The sequence below is a fragment of the Eleutherodactylus coqui genome, chromosome 11 (genome assembly GCF_035609145.1).
Source record: "Eleutherodactylus coqui strain aEleCoq1 chromosome 11, aEleCoq1.hap1, whole genome shotgun sequence".
Taxonomy (NCBI): Eukaryota; Metazoa; Chordata; class Amphibia; order Anura; family Eleutherodactylidae; genus Eleutherodactylus; species Eleutherodactylus coqui.
The window spans coordinates 92664444-92686035 of record NC_089847.1 but is presented as its reverse complement, the minus strand read 5'-3'; the positions used below and the strand labels follow the sequence as shown (position 1 = coordinate 92686035).

General features: G+C 41.1%; 2 protein-coding genes across 2 annotated transcripts in view; both read left to right on the top strand.

Moving 5' to 3' along the window:
• Positions 1-13378, top strand: part of LOC136581747 (mucin-5B-like) — an 89087-nt gene extending 75709 nt beyond the window's left edge. Inside the window, exons 21-25 of the mRNA XM_066582370.1 lie at positions 1529-1768; positions 1879-2035; positions 3031-3159; positions 3268-3412; positions 13228-13378. Of these exons, the coding sequence (XP_066438467.1) occupies positions 1529-1768; positions 1879-2035; positions 3031-3159; positions 3268-3412; positions 13228-13378 (822 nt within the window). The remainder of the gene's footprint in view (positions 1-1528; positions 1769-1878; positions 2036-3030; positions 3160-3267; positions 3413-13227) is intronic.
• A 259-nt stretch (positions 13379-13637) lies between these two features.
• Positions 13638-19759, top strand: LOC136581746 (mucin-2-like). Its single transcript, XM_066582369.1, has 3 exons — positions 13638-16636; positions 16763-18754; positions 19588-19759. The coding sequence occupies exons 1-3, from the start codon at positions 13638-13640 to the stop codon at positions 19757-19759; spliced, it is 5163 nt and encodes a 1720-aa protein (XP_066438466.1).
• The last annotated feature ends 1833 nt before the right edge of the window (positions 19760-21592 follow it).

Below are 21592 nucleotides of genomic sequence, written 5' to 3'. Positions count from 1 at the left end.
GCAGCAACAATTATAATACTAACCTTAGTTGTTTATCACTTATTAAGGGCTCTTTCTCATGGGCGTGAAAATCCATCAGGTGTTAGGCACGCAAAAAAATTGCGGCTACTGGCGAGAAAATCGTGTGAATGGAAGATTTCCCGCTATCAAGTCCTGAGCTTAATTAGTGGTAAAATGGTCTATTCACACGATTGAGAGCTGCGTGTCACTGAATATAAGAGAAGCTGTTTTGAAAGGGGAGTGAGAGAGAGAGATGAAGGAAACCCCCACGGGACTTCCTTCTTCCCAACAGGGATGGAGGATTTCCCCAGCAGCTGAGCTGGAGGAATTCCCCTGTAGTGGGGAGAGAAAGAGCAAGATGAAGGGAGTCCCTGGGGAACCCCCTTCATTGCTGGGGACTCATCTCAACGCAATACTGGCATTCCCCTGCAGGGGAGAATAAGGGATTCTCCAGCAGCCGAGGGAAAACGAATTTCCTGCAAGGTAGAACAAGGGAATCCCCATTGCAAAGAGAGAGGGGACAGGGCTTCCTCGGGGGGGGGGGGGGGGGGGGGTGAGAGAGCAAGAATAGAGGGAACCTTTTGAAGGAACAGGAGAGAGGCATTCAACAGCGCCAAAGGTACCATCAAGTGGACCAGGCTGACAAAGTCACGCCACCCTGGTTCCACTGATTGTGGTTGGTACACTGCAAAAACTGTATTGTAGACCAATTGTTATGATAACTGGATACTGGTGAGTCACAGTTAACATTTAGTTACCTGGGGAAGGTGAGCTGAGCACAGTTTAGAATACAAATGAGACCCTTCTAAAGAACAGCTTGCAAGGAACACAGTGTGGCAGATAATCAATGAGGGACAATCTGGAAAAGAATGTTTCCTTAGGCACTAGAAAGAAGCTAGGGAGAACAGTTTTAGGGTTCTTGTGGAAACTTAAGCAGGCACAAAGAGGAAACAAGATGGCGTCTGAAAAAGGCAATATCAGTCATCTTGTTTAATGAGAAGTCAAGGGACAAACAGCAGTACTCCAATGGCAATGAGTTAAAGTGTAATGCAATACTTGAAACAGTGGCCCCTAGTGGTTAGTTCATGAAAAACAATGAATCCTGACACTGATATTGTGCGGATCCATAATACAATGCTCAAATACTACCAGTGGCCCATAATGCACCTTCTTGTGTGTTCAGGTTTATATGAGGGCACAGAAGTTCTGTATGAATCCTTCAATAAAAACAATGGTGGCATTCTCCAACATATTCCATGTGTGGGTATTTCCTCCAAGAAGAATTGCTTTTAAGGCAGAATATAATGAATTCCAGATACTTTACAGCATGGCATAAAGTGCCAATGGTTCTCCAATATGGGCCTGTAAGAACTGTGCATGACCCAAATACAATTCATCTTGAAGTCATACATTAGGGTTGTGCATTCTTATGTCATTCTCTTACAGGCAGATGACGTATACTGTATATATACATGCAACATATGGACTGGAAACAGAGTCTGATCACATTTGTTTTGCATATTCCTAGGGGAAACTTTGTGGCCTGTGTGGAAACTATGATGGTAATGCGAACAATGACTTTACAACTCGTAACAATGCCATTGTTGAAAACGTAGAAGAATTTGGAAACAGTTGGAAGTCAACCTCAACCTGTCCAGATGCCAAAATCCACAGGGATCCTTGTTCATTTAACCCATATAGATTACCATGGGCGCAGAAACAGTGCAGTATCATAAGCAGTGATGTCTTCTCTGCTTGTCACCCATATGTATGTATACTAATCTAAATGATAATCTGCAATACTAATAATATTTCCTGATTTAATATGAAACAAGAGAGTAATGTCCAATCAGTTCATAAAGGTTTTTGCAACTTTAGGTGGATCCATTTGACTACTACGATGCATGTGTCACTGATTCATGTGCTTGTAACACTGGTGGAGACTGTGAGTGTCTCTGTACAGCAGTGGCAGCCTATGCACAGGCTTGTGGAGAATTCGGAATATGTATCTCCTGGAGAACTCCAAGCATCTGTCGTAAGTAATTACAATTTTGATAGAAAGGATAAAATTCATGGCTATCTGAAAAGATGATGACAAATAGCAAGTTCAATACTGCTTGCATTTTTTCATTAGGCAACTTTTCAATATGCGCAGAGGAGTAACACAGATATAGTTGCAATCAGTTGGAACAGTTCCTAGGCAAAGACTAAAACTTGTAATGTCCTCAGATAGAGATCTTGTCCATGGTTGTGATACTCCCGCTACTGTATGTCCGAGAGGCACATTCCTGAGTGCATACATGTTGTTTCCTATAATTTTTCAGAATAATGTGTGTGTACCTGAGCAATAACACTATTTCTGGGCATTATATGGCTTGTATCCTGCATTTTTTTAACATTTCCCCCCTCTTCAGGATGTACCTCTAATTATCATTTTTTCCGGAGCTACTATGAAGAGACTAGTTGCTATGATGCCTCTCATACACTGCACACAGAGCAGCATTATGAGAGACATTATATAGAAGTACTGAGCAGTGTAGATGTAATTCTAGTAGCTGTGAGACAGTGAAACACAATTAGCTGGAGTAGCATGTCTCTGTGTGTGTTCTTGCCTCTCTTTCATTTGACTTCTCCTCCCTCTCCCCTTTTCTGCCCATAAACTTATAGAATAAGCATGTAATCTGACCTGTCAGTGAGCTGTCAATCTTAGTTGCCTACCAAGATGTATTTTAGTAGGTTTCCAGAATCAGTGAACAGTTATGGGTCATTTACACAAAAATTGTACAGTGTAAATATAAAAAAATTGCTCACAATTCATTCGCAAGTCGTTATCATAAACTTTCAGCCAGCTTAAAAACTATCGCCGGATCGCTGGCTTCTCGTTCCGTATAAGTTCTCACTAGCCTTAGAAGGTGAAGCGCTGAGCGAGAATCCAGCGAGAAGCCCGCGGTTCAGCGGTAAAGTCTGTCTATCTGTACATTAGTCTACACATTTTTTAAAGTTTTTTGTCTTTTTGTTTTCTACCTCCAGCTCTCTTCTGTGACTACTATAATGGAGATAATGGTTGTGAGTGGCACTATAGACCTTGTGGTGCTCCCTGCTTGAAAACCTGTAGGAATAAAAGTGGAAACTGTAGCTATGTGATCGGAGGGCTGGAAGGTAAATACTTTGGTTCTGTCGATGAATTTATTTTATATGATGTAATATTAGTACGCCTTCACAGGTAGATTGTAAAAAATATTCTTTAAAGAAATTTCCTTTTAACAGGCTGTTACCCCAAGTGTCCTCCCGAACGCCCTTACTTTGATGAAGATGAAATGACATGTGTTGAAATATGTGGCTGTTATGATGAAGACAGGAAACACTACCCAGTGGGAGCAATCGTTCCAAGCCAGGAGAACTGCCAAATTTGGTATTTGTTTCTCTTTTTAGCATTTAAAGTCTGCTACTTACAGAACATGTAGCAAAAAGGAATTAAAAAATATGTATGCTGCTAGATATTGTATGCTTTAAACAGCTAACACCCAAATCATGTTTCAAGGCTTATCAATCGGTCAGACTTAGCTTACATGGTAGCCACTGTAGAGGGACAGTTTTTCCTTTTGAGGGTAGAACTGGATTGCTGTGAAGAGGACGGGGGAGATGTAAAAAATTAAATAAAACTTTAAAACATTTTGGAAAAAAAGTCTGAATTCTAAGGTTAAAGAGAATCTGTCACGACCTATGAGCACCATAAACTTAGTCATGGTGCTCATATGCAGGTCCCAAATAGTCTGGGGATGTAGTTTTTATACTTACCCGGCTCTCCCTTTCCACGCTGTCAACCATGAAAGTAGGTGTGCATTCAGTGCAGTGGACTGCAGGCTGTGAAAGCGCATTCTGCAGGGATGAATCTGCTGTACTGTCTGTCTGTTGACTTCCATATGTGACAGCTATGGTATCGGAGAGATGGGTAAATATAAAAACTTGGGACTTGCCATATAAGTACCATGACTTAGTTTCTGCAAATAGGTGGTGACAGATTCCTTTTAAGACTAGAGCTACATGGCTAGTTTGGTTGCATGACATCAAGTCATGACATTGAGCGACTAAAAAGGGAATACGACTTGCTATCGCACAAACTGTTTTAGAGCTGCAATTTGGCCATCCAATAAACAGCTATATCACAGACAAGTCACAGTCACATTAGATAGCAAAGTCCCATGAGACTTGCAACTACAAACTAAACAAGTTAGCATTTTTTGCTACTCTTGTTTCACTGTCACTTTAGATCTCATATCACAATGTGCCCCACTGACAATTTTTGAATACAGTGTTGCAATATGTTCTCTTTAAAAAGTAAGTTCTAACTTACGGCGCATTTAGACACAAGGATGATTGCACAAAAGATGGCTTTTAAGCGATCATTTTGCATAATCTACTAACTGGTACTAATGCCTATTAGTACCAATTAGTAGGCTGTGAGCCACTGGGAGTTGAATTTAATCAGAGGACCACTCACTGTTTTCTAAATAAATTCTCTTTGTTCTGCCATGCTGATTATAGCTGAGACTATGCAATCAGCTGTTATCAACAGGTTGACAGGTTACCTGTGGTATTGCAGCTCAGTCTCATTAATTTTAATAGATCTTAACTCCAATACTAAGCCCAACCCCAATTGACAGGTGTGTCGCTATTTTTGGAAAGCAGCTAAGTTTTTCTAACTTTAGACAACCCATTTAAATTGCTAGGAATTAAAACATATCTGAGTTTTCAATATATTTTCTAAAATATAACAGATTCTCGTTACCCACTTTTTTGCTGGTACTTGCATCATTTCATGTTTTAAAGGGGTTGAATCAGGATCACAAGTTATCCCTTATCCACAGGAAAATGGATAATTTGCTGATCAGTGGGGGTCTCAAGAAGAATGGAGGTCTAGTATCTCCTCCTGCCTGTCCCTGCAGGCTCTCTTCTCCCCCTGCAGTGATGTTAGAATGTATGGAGTACTCGCCGAGCATGCACCATCGACTCTCCATTCATTGCCAAAAAAGCCAGGCACATGCCGTTTTGCTATCTCTGCCTTCACATTGAAAGTGAATGGAGAATCACTATGGATAGGGGATAACTTATGATGCTGGTAAACCTTCTTGAAGTTTTGATTTTCATGTGGTCTTCTGCATTCTTCTGCTGCCTTTTCATTTACAATCTCCTTATAGACAGGGATTATGTCACAAGCCTACCATTCTGACAGTAGTTCACTGTCCTGTATTCCCTTTCCCTGACTTCCTATGCTGTATTGCTCTGTCTCTAGCCCAATCAGTATCTAAATGCCTGCATCTCTGCTGCCCCAGGACATTTGTATCCTTCATAAACCCAACATAATGTGCACATACACGCTCTAAGAGAGCGCTGAAAGAGGGGCCCCTAGTGGCATTCCCTTCAACCTTGATTTATAGTGGTAAAACAACAAATATTTGAATGACAGTATACTACAACATTGATGAGATACATGCAGGCTGTTAGATGAGCCTAAATTGTCTGAAAAAGTTAGTGCCACTTTAAACTGCCTTTTAAACTTCAACTTTCCAATGAAAGAATATTAACATTTCTCTCTCCACAGTAATTGTACCATGGATGGCATAAGTTGCGTTTTTGATGTTGACGGTAAGTTTGTAAAATATCAATTTTGGGTGAATAGAGTTTTTGAATATTTTTGTATAGATGTAACAATCAATGCCATGATTGCCAGCATGCAATGCAAATAATAAATGCACATTTTGATCACTATGCTAGTTGTGTAGCACGACCATTGACATTCACTTTGAATGGATGTTGCGCTATGCAACCAACACAGGCACGCTTCTTTATCACAGTAGAGTACCATTGTGTTCATGGTGGTACTTGTTACATTTGTATTGTCTCGTGATGTACAATAAAAGTATACTTCACGCTTATTTCAAAAAAATATATCTAGCTGTCTATAAATTGAGTAACATTAAAGCAAAATAAAGTATCAAACCGTTTATGGGAAAATGTATGGCTGGTACTGTGAAAAGAGTTGGATTTGCATTGGCGGGTACTACAGAAACCAGAGAGCACGTGAGTATAAAAAATACATCACCCGGCTCCCTGACACCTTCCATAACAGCTCTATAACTTAGTTCAGTTCCCTTTAATGCACAGATGCGAGCTTCCTGCAACAAAGATCGTGGCCGGTCCATTCTACTAATTAGAAGCAGAAATTGATATGCAATGCATTTAGAAAAATGATTATTTTACACATTTCTGCACTATAATCCTTTTTCTAAATAATCAGAGGTACAGGCATGGGTCACAAAAATGTTTTCCTTTGTGAAATGCTTCCCTTTTTATCTTCAACCTCTTAAAGACCTAACCTTTTTAAGTTTTACATTCCCATCTTTAAATATCCATAAGGCTAGGTGCACACTTGCGTTTAAAAATCATCAGTGTTACGTCTGCAAAAAATGGATGTTTTTCTATTAGTGTGCAGTTCCGCATAGCCTCTATACGTGCTCCATGTATCCTTTCTTTACTTTCACATGCTATTCATTGACAAAAAAGCAGATACAAGCCTAATTTATTTTTTCTGCATCTCTTATGAAAGCACATGCTGTCCATTCTTTTCTATCCCCATTGACTAGAATGGCCGACCCTCATACGTAAATCCAGATGAGTGCATACCATGGGGTTTTTCATGCACTCCCTGTAAGTCCATCTTGTAATAGAACATTCTACAGATGAAAAAACGCTAGAGGCCTTACCTTTTATTTTTAATTCGATGTAACCCTCTGAGGGTTTGTTTTTTGCAGGACAAGTTGACTTTTAATCATTTTTAAGTGGGTTGAAATATAAAAAAACTAAATTGTATCATCGGTTCTTGGGTTTTGTGCTTTACGGCATGCATATTGCAATAAGAAAGACATGTTTAGTTTATTCTGTGAATCAGTATGAATACGGTGATACAAATTTTAGGGTGTGTTCACAAATTGAGGTTTTTGGCACAGATCCTAGCAAAAATCCGTATTGAAATTTGCACCATATGCTGTGAATTTTGACGTGGATCCGCAGCAGATTTCACCTTTTCAATGGAAGGTGTGGAGGCTGCTGTGGATCTGCTTTAAAATCCATGTCAAAATCCGGGTGTTCTTCTACCTTATCACCCTACCCACCTCCATTGCGTTCAGCTGTCAGCTGTTATGAAACAGCTAATAAACACCAAGCATGGAGTAGGCTTGACTTCGTTGGCCCACCCCAACCCCTTCATGGGCTATGATGTTCAGTTAAATAAAGGGTTAAATCTTCTGTGTATGTCATATATGCATATGGACACACACGTGTTGGTTTGTGGATAACTCCAATGTTATATTACATTTTGTTTTGTAAATTTCTTTTCTGAAAACCTTGTGTTTTATTGTAGCATGTATATGTATCTACGATGGACACACGTATAAATACAATGAAACTGTATATAATATAACCAATCCTATAGAAGGCTGTGCCATTGGTATATGCAAAGAAAATGGAACCATCTACAGAGAAGAATACCCTTGCCCAACTACTGCAAGAACCACAGGTGAGCCATTTTTCTTCTTTCGATAATGATATAAAAAGGTAGCTTGCTGGTGCTATTTATGAAGGCTCTCTGCTAGTACTGTTAGTGGGGCAATTTGATAGCACTGTAAATGGGATCCTCTGATTCTGTTGTTAATAAAAGCACTTTGGTTGTCGTCAAAGAGAAGCTATCACCTGCTTTAAGCTCTATAGCTAAGCTCATGGCTTAAAGTAGGTAACCCTTGGAGTATGGGGATGCAAGTTTTATACTTAACTTCCCCCTTCGGGCAGCGCTGGAAGCCACCGCTCACACATTGCGCCCATTATAAAATTAAAAAAGGTGGACTACTTAGCAGCACCCCTATTGAGCGGTAGCTTCCAGCGCTGACATGGGGGGAATGACAGGAAAGGTAAGTACAAAACTTACATCCCCAGACTTCACTGGTTACCTACTTTCACCCTTTAAACTAATAGGGTTAAAAATATATGACAGAATCCCTTTAAGGCCATATGGTTTTATGAAGGATCAGTGTTCATAACTAGTATAGAAAGATCAGTCTGCTAGGCTTCCATATCCAGTAGGGTTCCGGCAGGGAAGCAGTACCTTCACCAGGAATTTCCCTATGCCTCTCACTGCTCTTCCTCTCCCTCCCGGCATGGCTCTGCACCATCTCCCTGTCCCTGCTGCTGGTTTGGCAGGGAAACAGGGCCTCACTTCAGCGTCACAATGACCCTGGCAATGCAACACTACCCTGATGCTCGGCCAGTCCTCCACTCTTCCCATCACCTCTCCTGGCCACATATTGCACTAGAGGGGATAGGGAATTACAGAGAGCTCCTAGGTAGCATATCAGAGCATCTGTAAGCTACAGTTATGTGTAAAAGGGTGCGGGGTACTGCTCACCCCCCTTACACTTTAACTTTAGTGCTTCCAGAGATAATAATGCTATAACTGTAGTATTTCTGAAAATAATGATCATCAAAGTAGTGGTGGCAAAAAAAAGGAGAGGAGGGGTAGCTAGTCCAATGAGGATCCAGTGCAGAGAATGTCAGGGTGTTATTTCCAATCAGTAGTTCCTTTTGGTGGAGAAAGCTGTGTGCATTAGATTTGAGATGCTGCCTAAGGCTGGATTCACACAAGCGTGTTTATGTGCGTACAGTTGTGCACCCAAAAACACGCTCCTATTAGAGCCATCGGTTCCCTATGGTGTGTTCATATGTCCGTGTTTTACAGGCGTGCAAACACACATACCTGCAAAACACTGGACATGCATGCACCATAGGTCCATGGTGCGTGTCAATATTCCTCAGCAGGAAGTTCCCTTTCACTGAACACTGTGACAGCACTTTCACAGTGATCAGTGCCAAGAGGACTTACCGCGGGGACTAAAGAATCCCCTGCCACAGCTGTAACAGCTGTGGCAGAGGATCGTGATGTTCTCTCATTGCTTTCAATGGGACCGTTACTTCTGCAGTCCCATTGAAAGCAATGGGCTGCTAGCAAGCCCTGCAGGGATTTTCGGGGAAGGGCTTTAAATTTAAGCCCTTCCCTGAAAATCATCCCTAGAATGTATTAAAAATTTTAAAAAATTATACTCACCTTTCCTCAGCTGCCGGGGCTCAGGCGCGTCCAGCCTGTCTTCTCCCTGCACTGCTCTGAACCTCTTTCAGCAGGTGGGGATTTAAAATCAGTTGTACTGTTCATATCTTTTATTGAGCACATTGAGTAGACATCCAGTGTAGGGAGAAAAAGTAAGTGAATCTCTGTGTTAAGACTTCTCTAAGAGCAAATAGGCAAAAACTGTTTCTATTAATCCCTTCCTGACATGCTCCGTACATGTACGGCAAATATCGAGTTGCAGTGTTTGGAGCGGATTCAGGAGCTGAACTCACTCAGTGATGGCTGACACAATTACCAAATTCAGAAGTAACTTAAACCCCAGGCACTTAGCTGTCATTGTCAGAATTGACAATGGCATTAAAAGAGAACCTGTCAACTCCTAAAAGCATCATAAATAGAGATGAGCGAGTATACTCGCTAAGGCACATTACTCGAGCGAGTAGTGTCTTAGCCGAGTATCTCCCTGCTCATCTCTAAAGATTCGGGGGCCTGCGCCGGTGACAGGTGAGTTGCGGCGGGGAGCGGGGGGGAGAGAGAGATCTCCCCTCCGTTCCTCCCCGCTCTCCCTCGCCGCTCCCTGCCCCCCGCCGGCCCCCGAGCAGGCAGATACTCGGCTAAGGCACTACTCGCTCGAGTAATGTGCCTTAGCGAGTATACTCGCTCATCTCTAATCATAAACTAAGTTATGGTACTTATAGCATAGATCCCACTGAGTCTGGGGGTGTAATTTATATACTTATGGGGCTCCCTGTTCATGCACTGGGAAGTCAGTGCGTCATCAGTATGACTCTTTTCATTCAGTACCGGCATGCACACTCCACTGTGTGCACACGTGGACTGAATGAAAAGAGTCTTGTTGACTGACCATGTGCTGACGTCCCAGGCTGACAATGAGGCAACAGAGAGCCTGGAAAGTAGAAATCATCACCTCTTATGAGCACCATAACTTACTGTTGTGGATTTCTTCTGACTAACCCATGTCTTTTAATGCCTGTAAAAGTTCTACATACTGCAATACTGAAGTACTGCAGTATATCACATATGCAATCAAACTGGAGACTGAAAACAAAAGTAAAAATAAGTGTAATAAGGTTTTTTTAATATATATAGATTATTAAATTTTAAGATTATTAAACATTTAAAACTCCACTTCTCCCAGTAATCACCTTGAAAATTAAAAAAATTAATAAAAAAACCTGGCATTGCCACCTTTGTAAAAATGTATTAAAATATCACATTATTTATCCAGTAAGGTGATCGCTGTCAGAAAAAAAAAATGCAATTCCAGAATTGAACTTTTGGGGGTTTTCTATCTACAAGAAAAAAATTGAATACAAAGCTTCAAAAAGTCAGACATATATAAAAATGGTTCCAATAGAAACAACAACTTACAACTTGGAAATAGAAAACGTTATGGCAGTCAGAAAATGGGGAGAGAAAGCATTGTTTTAAAAGTAGTACAACATGAGAAAAATTATAATTTTGATATTGCAATAATCCTTTTGACCTACAGAGTAAAGATAGCATGTCACTTTTACCACATCACGCACGCCATATAAACAGACCTCCCTCCAAAAAAAGACAAACATGTAGTTTTCCTCATTCCTCTGTTTACTGACAAATCTACTCTTCTCAAGAAAGATTGGTTAGTGTGAACCATGCCACAAAGCAAGCTACATTTAGAAGACCTCAGAATATGCATTTCTAGAGATGCATGAAGCTGGAAAAGGCTGAAAAAGCACTGCTAAAGGTCTGGGTGTTCATCAATCTACATTTAAATAAATTACCTAACAATGGAGAAAATTCATGACAGTTGCTACTCACCCCAGGAGTTGGCATCCTGTTAAGATCACTTCAAAAACACAATGGGCACAATGAATTCTAAGTTGTATCAAAACAGGAGAAAGTGAGGACAGCCATCCATGACCTCGAGCTGAGGAGATATCGGGTAATGCAATAAGACAATTAGCCAAACCAAACAAGAATATCAACAAAATAAAGGTTGAAAAAGAAGACGTGTTTTGGAGGGGCCTAGGCATTGTCCTAAACTTTAAACTATTGAGATGCTGTAGCACGTCCTAAAGTGAGCAGTAAATGCAAGGCACCTCAGAAATATTGATGAGTTTAAACACATTTGTAGGGAGGAATTGTCCAAAATTTCTCCTACACGTTGTGGCAGTGCAGTACATAGAAGGGCCTGTAGACAGAACGTCTAGCACTAAAACACAGGTTAACACCTGCTGGGTGTGGTAGGAAGCAATAAAAGTCTGTTCCTGGCACACTCAGGAAGAAAGTTACAGCTTAGGTGAGCTGGAAGGGCTGGAAGCCTGAGGTCCAGTGTGAACCAGTGGAAGCTGTGGAGACGCTGCGTCAGGAACTGGGAGCCTGATCCATGCAGACCAGTTTGGGACCATCACACATCTGATAGAGGAAGACACCCTCTAGACACCCCGGGCGGGGTAGTGGTGGTGACTCAGTGGGTGGATTGCACATGGACTGCGTTTGTATATGCTGTTTGTTGTGAAATAAATGCTGTCAGGCTCCAGTATTAAAGAGAATCCACGTCTAATGAAGCATTTCTACACATGTGGCTCGCCATTTTCCAGTCTGAGAGTTCAGCGATCCGCAGGCAAGTGACCCCAACTTGCCACAGCATCAGGCCAAATGCACACGGGCGGAAATTCTGTGGTGGGATTTCCACCTGTGCCCGCTGCCATAATGCAATCCTATGCAGAAAGCCATGATTTGACCGCGTGAAAACTCGCGCGGTAAACAAATTGCGGCATGTCATATTTCTGTGCAAGCCTCACAGAAGCGTCACTGGTAATGCGCCAGCTCTGGTCAGGGCAGAGCAGAGCAAGACGCTGGGAGGAGGTGAGCGCCAAGTCACTGCAGGGGCATGGCTCGCATCCCGCTGCTAGAATCTGCATGAGGCCTTAGGCAAATCTTTTTTTCATATGCATTTGGTGGAGGTGATTGCTACTAAATGGTGATCTACTGGTCATTAAATTCAAGGGTTTCATTTCTTTTTCTCCCTGAACTTTGGAGGTTTACTCATTGTGCTCAATAAAAGACATGAATGGTATAAGCTTTTGTATGTTCGTTTAGTTAATATTAGAGATGAGCGAGCGTACTCGGAAAAGCACTACTCGCTCGAGTAATTTGCTTTATCGAAGTATCGCTGTGCTCGTCCCTGAAGATTCGGGTGCCGCTGCGGCTGACAGGTGAGTTGCAGTGGGGAGCAGGGGAGAGCGGGCGGGAGAGAGGGAGAGAAAGATCTCCCCTCCGTTCCTCCCCGCTCTCCCCTGCAGCTCCCCGCTCCGTGCCGGCACCCAAATCTTCAGGGACGAGCACAGCGATACTCGGATAAAGCAAATTACTCGAGCGAGTAGTGCTTTTCCGAGTACGCTCGCTCATCTCTAGTTAATATGTGTGTGGGATAGTAATAAATACCAAAATCCAGATAATTTCAAATTCCTTTTCTTGCTACTGTATTTATACACAGAACATATATGATGTCTAATATCCACTTATCTATATTAATGTGAATGCTGTAAGAAGCTACATTTTGAGACAGCATTGCTGGGGTACTCTGATAGGTGTACTTATACTTTCATATAAACACATGAATAGAGCTTCATTTTACAATGTATTGTGAAATGTCAAATTAAGCTTTGTTACATCTCTTTATATTTACAATATAGCTATTTAGGTGATTGGAAAAACAAGGTGCACTGTAATTTGCTATTTTGATAACCTTAGATCTTCTTGACCAATGATTCACACAACTGCCTCACTAGATGTGGGTGAGGAGGAATGGTAGACTTCAGACATTCATAATTGCGATGGAGTGTCAGCACCCTCAATAGTCTAACATTTCTGAACTTCAGTGTTAGGACAGTAGAAGAATGTTGATTGTGGGAAAACGTCTTAATTTCCTGAGAAAAGGGAGTTTAGCACAAAATGAAGTTGATGTTTTTGTGCAGGCATGTTAAATACTATGTACTATTGAATAATACATGCAAATTATTTTCTTTTTGTTTATTCCACAGTATCGACAACCACCATTTCAACACTTACTACCACGCACTCTACAACACAAACTACACCTACAAGTACCCCAACTACAACACAGACTACTATAACAAGCACAACAACTACAACACAGACTACACCTACTACAATTTGTCAAGAAATTTGTGAATGGACACAGTATTTTGATTTAAATAGGGTTACCTTGGGGCCAAATGGGGGAGACGTTGAAAACCTTGATGCAATAAGAAAAGCTGGTTTTAAAATATGTGAATACCCCCTAAAGATTGAATGCAGACCAGTAAATGACAAATATGAAAAACAAATCATTGTATGTTCTCTAAATAATGGCCTGATATGTGAAAATAGGCATCAAATTACAAATTTTCAAACATGCTATGATTATGAGATAAGATATTATTGCTGTGAGATGTTGTGCAGAAGTACATCCACAACAACCACTACTTCAACTACCACTCCCTCAACAACATCTACTACAGTGACAACTACTCCTGAAACATCAACAGCCACTTCAACCACCACAACAAGCACTACTCCAACTACCATTCCCTCAACAACATCTACTACAGTAACAACTACTCCTAAAACATCAACAGCCACTTCAACCACAACAACAAGCACTACTCCAACTACCACTCCCTCAACAACATCTACTACAGTAACAACTACTCCTAAAACATCAACAGCCACTTCAACCACAACAACCACTACTCAAACTACCACTCCCTCAACAACATCTACTACAGTAACAACTACTCCTAAAACATCAACAGCCACTTCAACCACAACAACAAGCACTACTCCAACTACCACTCCCTCAACAACATCTACTACAGTAACAACTACTCCTAAAACATCAACAGCCACTTCAACCACAACAACCACTACCCAAACTACCACTCCCTCAACAACATCTACTACAGTAACAACTACTCCTAAAACATCAACAGCCACTTCAACCACAACAACCACTACTCAAACTACCACTCCCTCAACAACATCTACTACAGTAACAACTACTCCTAAAACATCAACAGCCACTTCAACCACAACAACAAGCACTACTCCAACTACCACTCCCTCAACAACATCTACTACAGTAACAACTACTCCTAAAACATCAACAGCCACTTCAACCACAACAACCACTACCCAAACTACCACTCCCTCAACAACATCTACTACAGTAACAACTACTCCTAAAACATCAACAGCCACTTCAACCACAACAACAACCACTACTTCAACTACCACTCCCTCAACAACATCTACTACAGTCACAGCTACTACAACACCAACAGCCACTTCAAGCACAACAAAAACCACTCATCCAACTTCTACTCCCTCAACAACATCGACTACAGTAACAACTACTCCTAAAACATCAACAGCCACTACTCAAACTACCACTCCATCAACAACAGCTACTACAGTAACAACTACTCCTAAAACATCAACAGCCACTTCAACCAAAACAACAACCACTACTCCAACTGCCACTCCCTCAACATCTACTACAGTAACAGCTACTACAACATCAACAGCCACTTCAATCACAACAACAACTGCTACTCCAACTTCCACTCCCTCAACAACAGCTACTACAGTAACAACTACTCCTAAAACATCAACAGCCACTTCAACCACAACAACCACTACTCCAACTACCACCCCCTCAACAACATCTACTACAGTAACAACTACTCCTAAAACATCAACAGCCACTTCAACCAAAGCAACAACCACTACTCCAACTACCACTCCCTCAACAACATCTACTACAGTAACAACTACCCCTAAAACATCAACAGCCACTTCAACCACAACAACAACCACTACTCCAACTACCACTCCCTCAACAACAGCTACTACAGTAACAGCTACTCCTAAAACATCAACAGCCACTTCAACCACAACAACCACTACTCCAACTACCACCCCCTCAACAACATCTACTACAGTAACAACTACTCCTAAAACATCAACAGCCACTTCAACCAAAACAACAACCACTACTCCAACTGCCACTCCCTCAACATCTACTACAGTAACAGCTACTACAACATCAACAGCCACTTCAATCACAACAACAACCGCTACTCCAACTACCACTCCCTCAACAACATCTACTACAGTTACAACTACCCCTAAAACATCAACAGCCACTTCAACCACAACAACAACCACTACTCCAACTACCACTCCCTCAACAACATCTACTACAGTAACAACTACTCCTAAAATATCAACAGCCACTTTAACCACAACAACAACTTCAACTACCACTCCCTCAACATCTACTACAGTAACAACTAGTCCTAAAACATCAACAGCCACTTCAACCACAACAACAACCACTACTCCAGCTACCACTTCCTCAACAACATCTACTACAGTAACAGCTACTACAACATCAACAGCCACTTCAATCACAACAAAAACCACTCATCCAACTTCTACTCCCTCAACAACATCTACTACAGTAACAACTACTCCTAAAACATCAACAGTTACTTCAAGCACCACAATAACCACGACTCCAACTACCACTCCTTCAACAACATCTACTACAGTAACAACTACTCCTAAAATATCAACAGCCACTTCAACCACAATAACTACCACTACTCCAACGAACACTGCCTCAACATCTACTACAGTAACAACTACTCCTAAAATATCAACAGCTACTTCAACCACTACTCCAACTACCACTCCCTCAACAACATCTACTACAGTAACAACTACTCCTAAAACATCAACAACCACTTCAACCACAACAACCACTACTCAAACGACCACTCCCTCAACAACATCTACTACAGTAACAACTACTCCTAAAACATCAACAGCCACTTCCACAACAACCGCTACTTCAACTACCACTCCCTCAACAACATCTATTACAGTAACAACTACTCCTAAAATATCAACAGCCACTTCAACCACAATAACTACCACTACTCCAACTACCACTCCCTCAACAACATCTACTACAGGAACAACAACTCCTAAAGCATCAACAGCCACTTCAACCACAACAACAACCACTACTCCAACTACCACCCCCTCAACAACATCTACTACAGTAACAACTACTCCTAAAACATCAACAGCCACTTCAACCAAAACAACAACCACTACTCCAACTACCACTCCCTCAACAACATCTACTACAGTAACAACTACTCCTAAAACATCAACAGTCACTTCAACCACAACAATAACCACTACTCCCACTACCACTCCCTCAACATCTGCTACAGTAACAACTACTCCTAAAATATCAACAGCCACTTCAACAACAATAACTACCACTACTCCAACTACGACTCCCTCAACATCTACTACAGTAACAACTACTCCTAAAACATCAACAGCCACTTCAACGACAACAACAACCACTACGCCAACTACCACTCCCTCAACATCTGCTACAGTATCAGCTACTACAACATCAACAGCCACTTCAATCACAACAAAAACCACTACTCCAACTACCACTCCCTCATCAACATCTACTACAGTAACTAGTACTACAACATCAACTGCTACAACAAAAACCTCTCATCCTACTAGTCCCTCAACAACCTTTACTACAGTAACAGCTACTCCTAAAACATCAACAGTCACTTCAACCACAACAACAAGCACTACTTCAACTACCACTCCCTCAACAACATCTACTACAGTAACAACTACTCCTAAAACATCAACAGCCACTTCAACCACAACAACAACCACTACTTCAACTACCACTCCCTCAACAACATCTACTACAGTAACAACTACTCCTAAAATATCAACAGTTACTTCAACCATAGCAGCAACCACTACTCCAACTACCACTCCCTCAACAACATCTACTACAGTAACTACTACTCCTAAAACATCAACAGCCACTTCAACCACGACTTCAACTACCACTCCCTCAACAACATCTACTACAGTAACAACTACTCCTAAAACATCAACAGTCATTTCAACCCATACTTCAACTACCACTCCCTCAACATCATCTACTACAGTAACAGCTACTCCTAAAACATCCACAGTCACTTTAACCACAACAGCAACCACTACTCCAACTACCACTCCATCAACAACATCTACTACAGTAACAACTACTCCTAAAACATCAACAGTCACTTCAACCACTACTTCAACTACCACTCCCTCAACAACATCTACTACAGTAACAACTACTCCTAAAATATCAACAGTCACTTCAACCATAACAGCAACCACTACTCCAACTACCACTCCCTCAACAACATCTACTACAGTAACAACTACTCCTAAAACATCAACAGTCACTTCAACCACGACTTCAACTACCACTCCCTCAACAACATCTACTACAGTAACAACTACTCCTAAAATATCAACAGCCACTTCAACCACTACTCCAACTACCACTCCTTCAACATTTACTACAGTAACAACTACTCCGAAAACAACAACAGTCACTTCAACCACAACAACCACTCCAGTAACAGCTACTCCTAAAATATCAACAGCCACTTCAACCACAACAGCAACCACTACTCCAACTACCACTCCATCAACAACATCTACTACAGTAACAGCTACTCCTAAAATATCAACAGCCACTTCAACCGCAACAACAACCACTACTTCAACTACCACTCCCTCAACAACATCTACTATAGTAACAACCACTCCTAAAACATCAACAGTCACTTCAACCACTACTCCAACTACCACTCCCTCTACAACATCTACTACAGTAACAACCACTCCTAAAACATCAACAGCCACTTCAACCACAACAACCACTTCTCCAACTACCACTCTCTCAACAACATATACTAAATTGAGTACTACTACATCAACAGCCACTTCAAGCACAACTAAAACCACTCATCCAACTACTACTCCCTCTACAACATCTACTATAGTAACATCTACTCCTGAAACATCAACAGCCACTTCAACCACGACTTCAACTACCACTCCCTCAACAACATCTACCACAGTAACGGTTACTCCTAAAACATCAACAGCTACTTCAACCACAACAACCACTACTCAAACTACCACTCCCTCAACAACATCTACTACAGTAACAACTACTCCTAAAACATCAACAGCCACTTCAACCACAACAACAACCACTACTCAAACTACCACTCCCTCAACAGCATCTACTACAGTAACGGCTACTCCTAAAACATCAACAGCCACTTCAACCACAACAACCACTACTCAAACTACCACTCCCTCAACAACATCTACTGCAGTAACAACTACTCCTAAAACATCAACAGCCACTTCAACCACAACAACAACCACTACTTCAACTACCACTCCCTCAACAACATCTACTACAGTAACAACTACTCCTAAAACATCAACAGTTACTTCAACTACAACAACCACTAGTCCAACTACCACTCCCTCAACAACATATACTACAGTAACAACTACTCCTAAAACTATCCATGCAAATACTTTAACAACACCTTGTGCGGATGTTTCCCAGTGTTACATCATTTCAAGCGCGTAAGTATTTAATTTGATAATAATATAAAAAAAATATTAAGCACAGAACTTATTGGCTTGATCAACTAAAATCCAGATTCTGTTCAAGCTTAAGGGCTCAGTCACACAGGCGTTTTTCGCGTGATTTGCGGATCGCATAACAGATGCGCATCCACAAATCGTGTGACCGGGGCCGATGATTCGCTGAAAAATCTGCACCTAGCAGCGTTTTCAGCGAAATGGCCCAGCGCTGCCCGCTATCCTCTGCCACAGCTGTGGAACAGCTGTGGCAGAGGAGAACGATGTTCGTCCATTGAAAGCAATGGGCTGCCGGCAAGCGCTGGTTGAATTTTCAAGGAAGGGCTTAAAATATAAGCCCTACCCTGAAAACCATCCTGAAAATATCTAAAAAAAAAAAGTATACTCACCTTTTTCCTGCAGCCGGAGTTCAGCCGCATCAGACGAGTTCAGCCGCGGCAGCCCATTCAGCGGGCGAAAAACAGTTGAGAGCTGCCTCTGATTGGTCCCTGCGCTCAGCCAATCAGAGGCAGCACTCACTCACCCATTCATGAATTCATGAATGGGTGAGTGAGAGCTGCCTCTGATTGGCTGAAGGCTGTGAACAATCAGAGGCAGCCCATTCAGCAGGCTGAACTCCGGCTGCAGGAAAAAGGTGAGTATACTTTTTTTTTTTTACACATTTTCAGGATGGTTTTCAGGGAAGGGCTTATATTTTAAGCCCTTCCCCGAAAATTCATCCAGCGCTTGCCGGAAGCCCATTGCTTTCAATGGAGCCGGCTGTATTGCCGGCTCCATTGAATTCAGTGGGCGAACATCGTTCTTCTCTGCCACAGCTGGTTCTTTGTTGTAAGAGCGGTGAGAATGTGGAACCCTCTGCCAAAGGATGTGGTGATGCCAAAATCCTTAGGGGAATTTAAGAGGGGACTAGATGTCTTTCTAGAATGCTATGATATTACAGGAATTAGACATCAGGTGACCAGTGGGATTGATGATCTCAAATGTTGATCCAGGGATTACTCTGGCTGCCATTATGGAGTCAAGAAGGAATTGCCTTCCCCTGGACCAATAAGAAAGGGGTTGAAACAGGCTGAACTAGATGGACATTGTCTTCATTCAGCCTAACATTCTATGTTACTATGTATTTTTTGTTTACAGGAAAAGCTAAAGGTTGTTTTCCATGCCATTTTTTATTGTTGATTTATCCTGAGGATAGCCCATCAATAGTTGATCAGCTGGAATTTGCACTTGGGACTCTAACCAATTAGCTGCTCATGGGCCACAGCTCTCACAAACAGAGTTTATTCAATCTGATTTCCATCTCATTTTCTAGAAGCTAACAAATTGTTTTAAATCCTGTGTCTCAGAGATGTACTCACACCTGAGTAAATTAACTTCTTTTTTTTTCTGCACATCTAAAGTAAATTTTAATAAGGGACCTAGCACTTAGTAAAGTCAGGGGGCTGCCTGCATGACTCTGCAGCCATATTCCCATTGCTCCTATCACCATTTTTTTTTTACATTCTCACCTCACTTCATCCATATGATCACTTCTTAGGTCTGGCTCCCAGTGCTTCAATATGTAAAGTTGACAGTCCTCACCACTCTGAAGGAGTGACGTTGACTTGTCAATTAATTCTGGTCAATCAAATCAAATCATTGTATAGGATTGTATAGCTTGAAACATGTAAGCGCTCCTGTTTTTTTCTTTTATCTAAATTTGAGGAAGGATACAGAAAGGAACAAGAGGAGGCGGGTTACTGGTGCAACAGCACAAAAGGGTTTCCATTTCTTACATATAGTATGTAGTACTTGCAGTATTAATAAAACAAAATACAAATAATGAACCAGCTTCAATAGGGGAAGGGTGTGGAGGAGACAATGGGGAGTTTGGTTCTCTGCTCTTATTCTCATGTCGGATGGGGGGGTTATGTTGAGTAGAAGAAGTTTTGGTGTGAGTATTATTTCTTGCTTAAATATATGCTTTAATATGTTTTGTACTTCACACCAGAACAAGCAAGATAGATGAGCATGAGAGCCATATATGTGACAGTATACCTTTTTTAAGACATCTCCAACAAATCGAAGGATATTTAGGGTCAATCTTATGGAGGAGCTCTGGGGTTTTGTACCATCTGGAGAAAATTTTATAACTTATTTCTTAGTATCTAATTGATGTTGAGTTTGAATACGCGTTCTTTATATCGGTCCTACAAATGAATATTCTTAACACAAATCATGACTTACTTATCCATAAGATCTTTAAGAAAGGCTTCTCTTTCAAGGGAATCATTTTCAAACTATACCATACACTCACACATGATAATGAATACCCCTCATGAACATTACCAGCTGGGAAAGACAGCTCCACACTGTATTCCCACCAAACGAAATTAAGACCATTTTAAAGCGCTCCTGTTTTTATCCTCCGCTTTCCACTGGGATGAGAAAATCAATATTACATTGTATTTCTTAAGATATAAAGTAATGAAACAATATTTCTTAGAAGAATTGTGATTCAATGTATAGAAGTTATCCAATTTTATATATTTACAATGTATACAACACTTGGAACTTTCAAAGATTGTTTTGTTGTCTTCATCAGAGTTTTCGACGAATGCCACGAAGTTGTTCCATATTATATGTACCTAAAGAAGTGTTTAGCTGATTGTCAAGAATCAAGTATATGTGAGAGTGTGTCAGATTATGCAAAGGAATGTATCATTAATGGAAAATGCATAGCCTGGAGAAACAGTACTTTTTGTCGTAAGTGTTCCACATCTTCAACTTTGTTATCATGTTATCACTGATATTATGTTGTTGATATTGATTATTAATATT

Coding starts and splice junctions, on each gene's coding strand:
- LOC136581746 (XM_066582369.1), top strand. CDS start 13,638: ATGTTGTGCAGAAGTACATCCACAACAACCACTACTTCAACTACCACT. Junction 16,637..16,762: donor ACGACAACAACAACCACTAC/GCCAACTACCAC, acceptor TACAGTAACTAG/TACTACAACATCAACTGCTA. Junction 18,755..19,587: donor TGTTACATCATTTCAAGCGC/GTAAGTATTTAA, acceptor TCTCTGCCACAG/CTGGTTCTTTGTTGTAAGAG.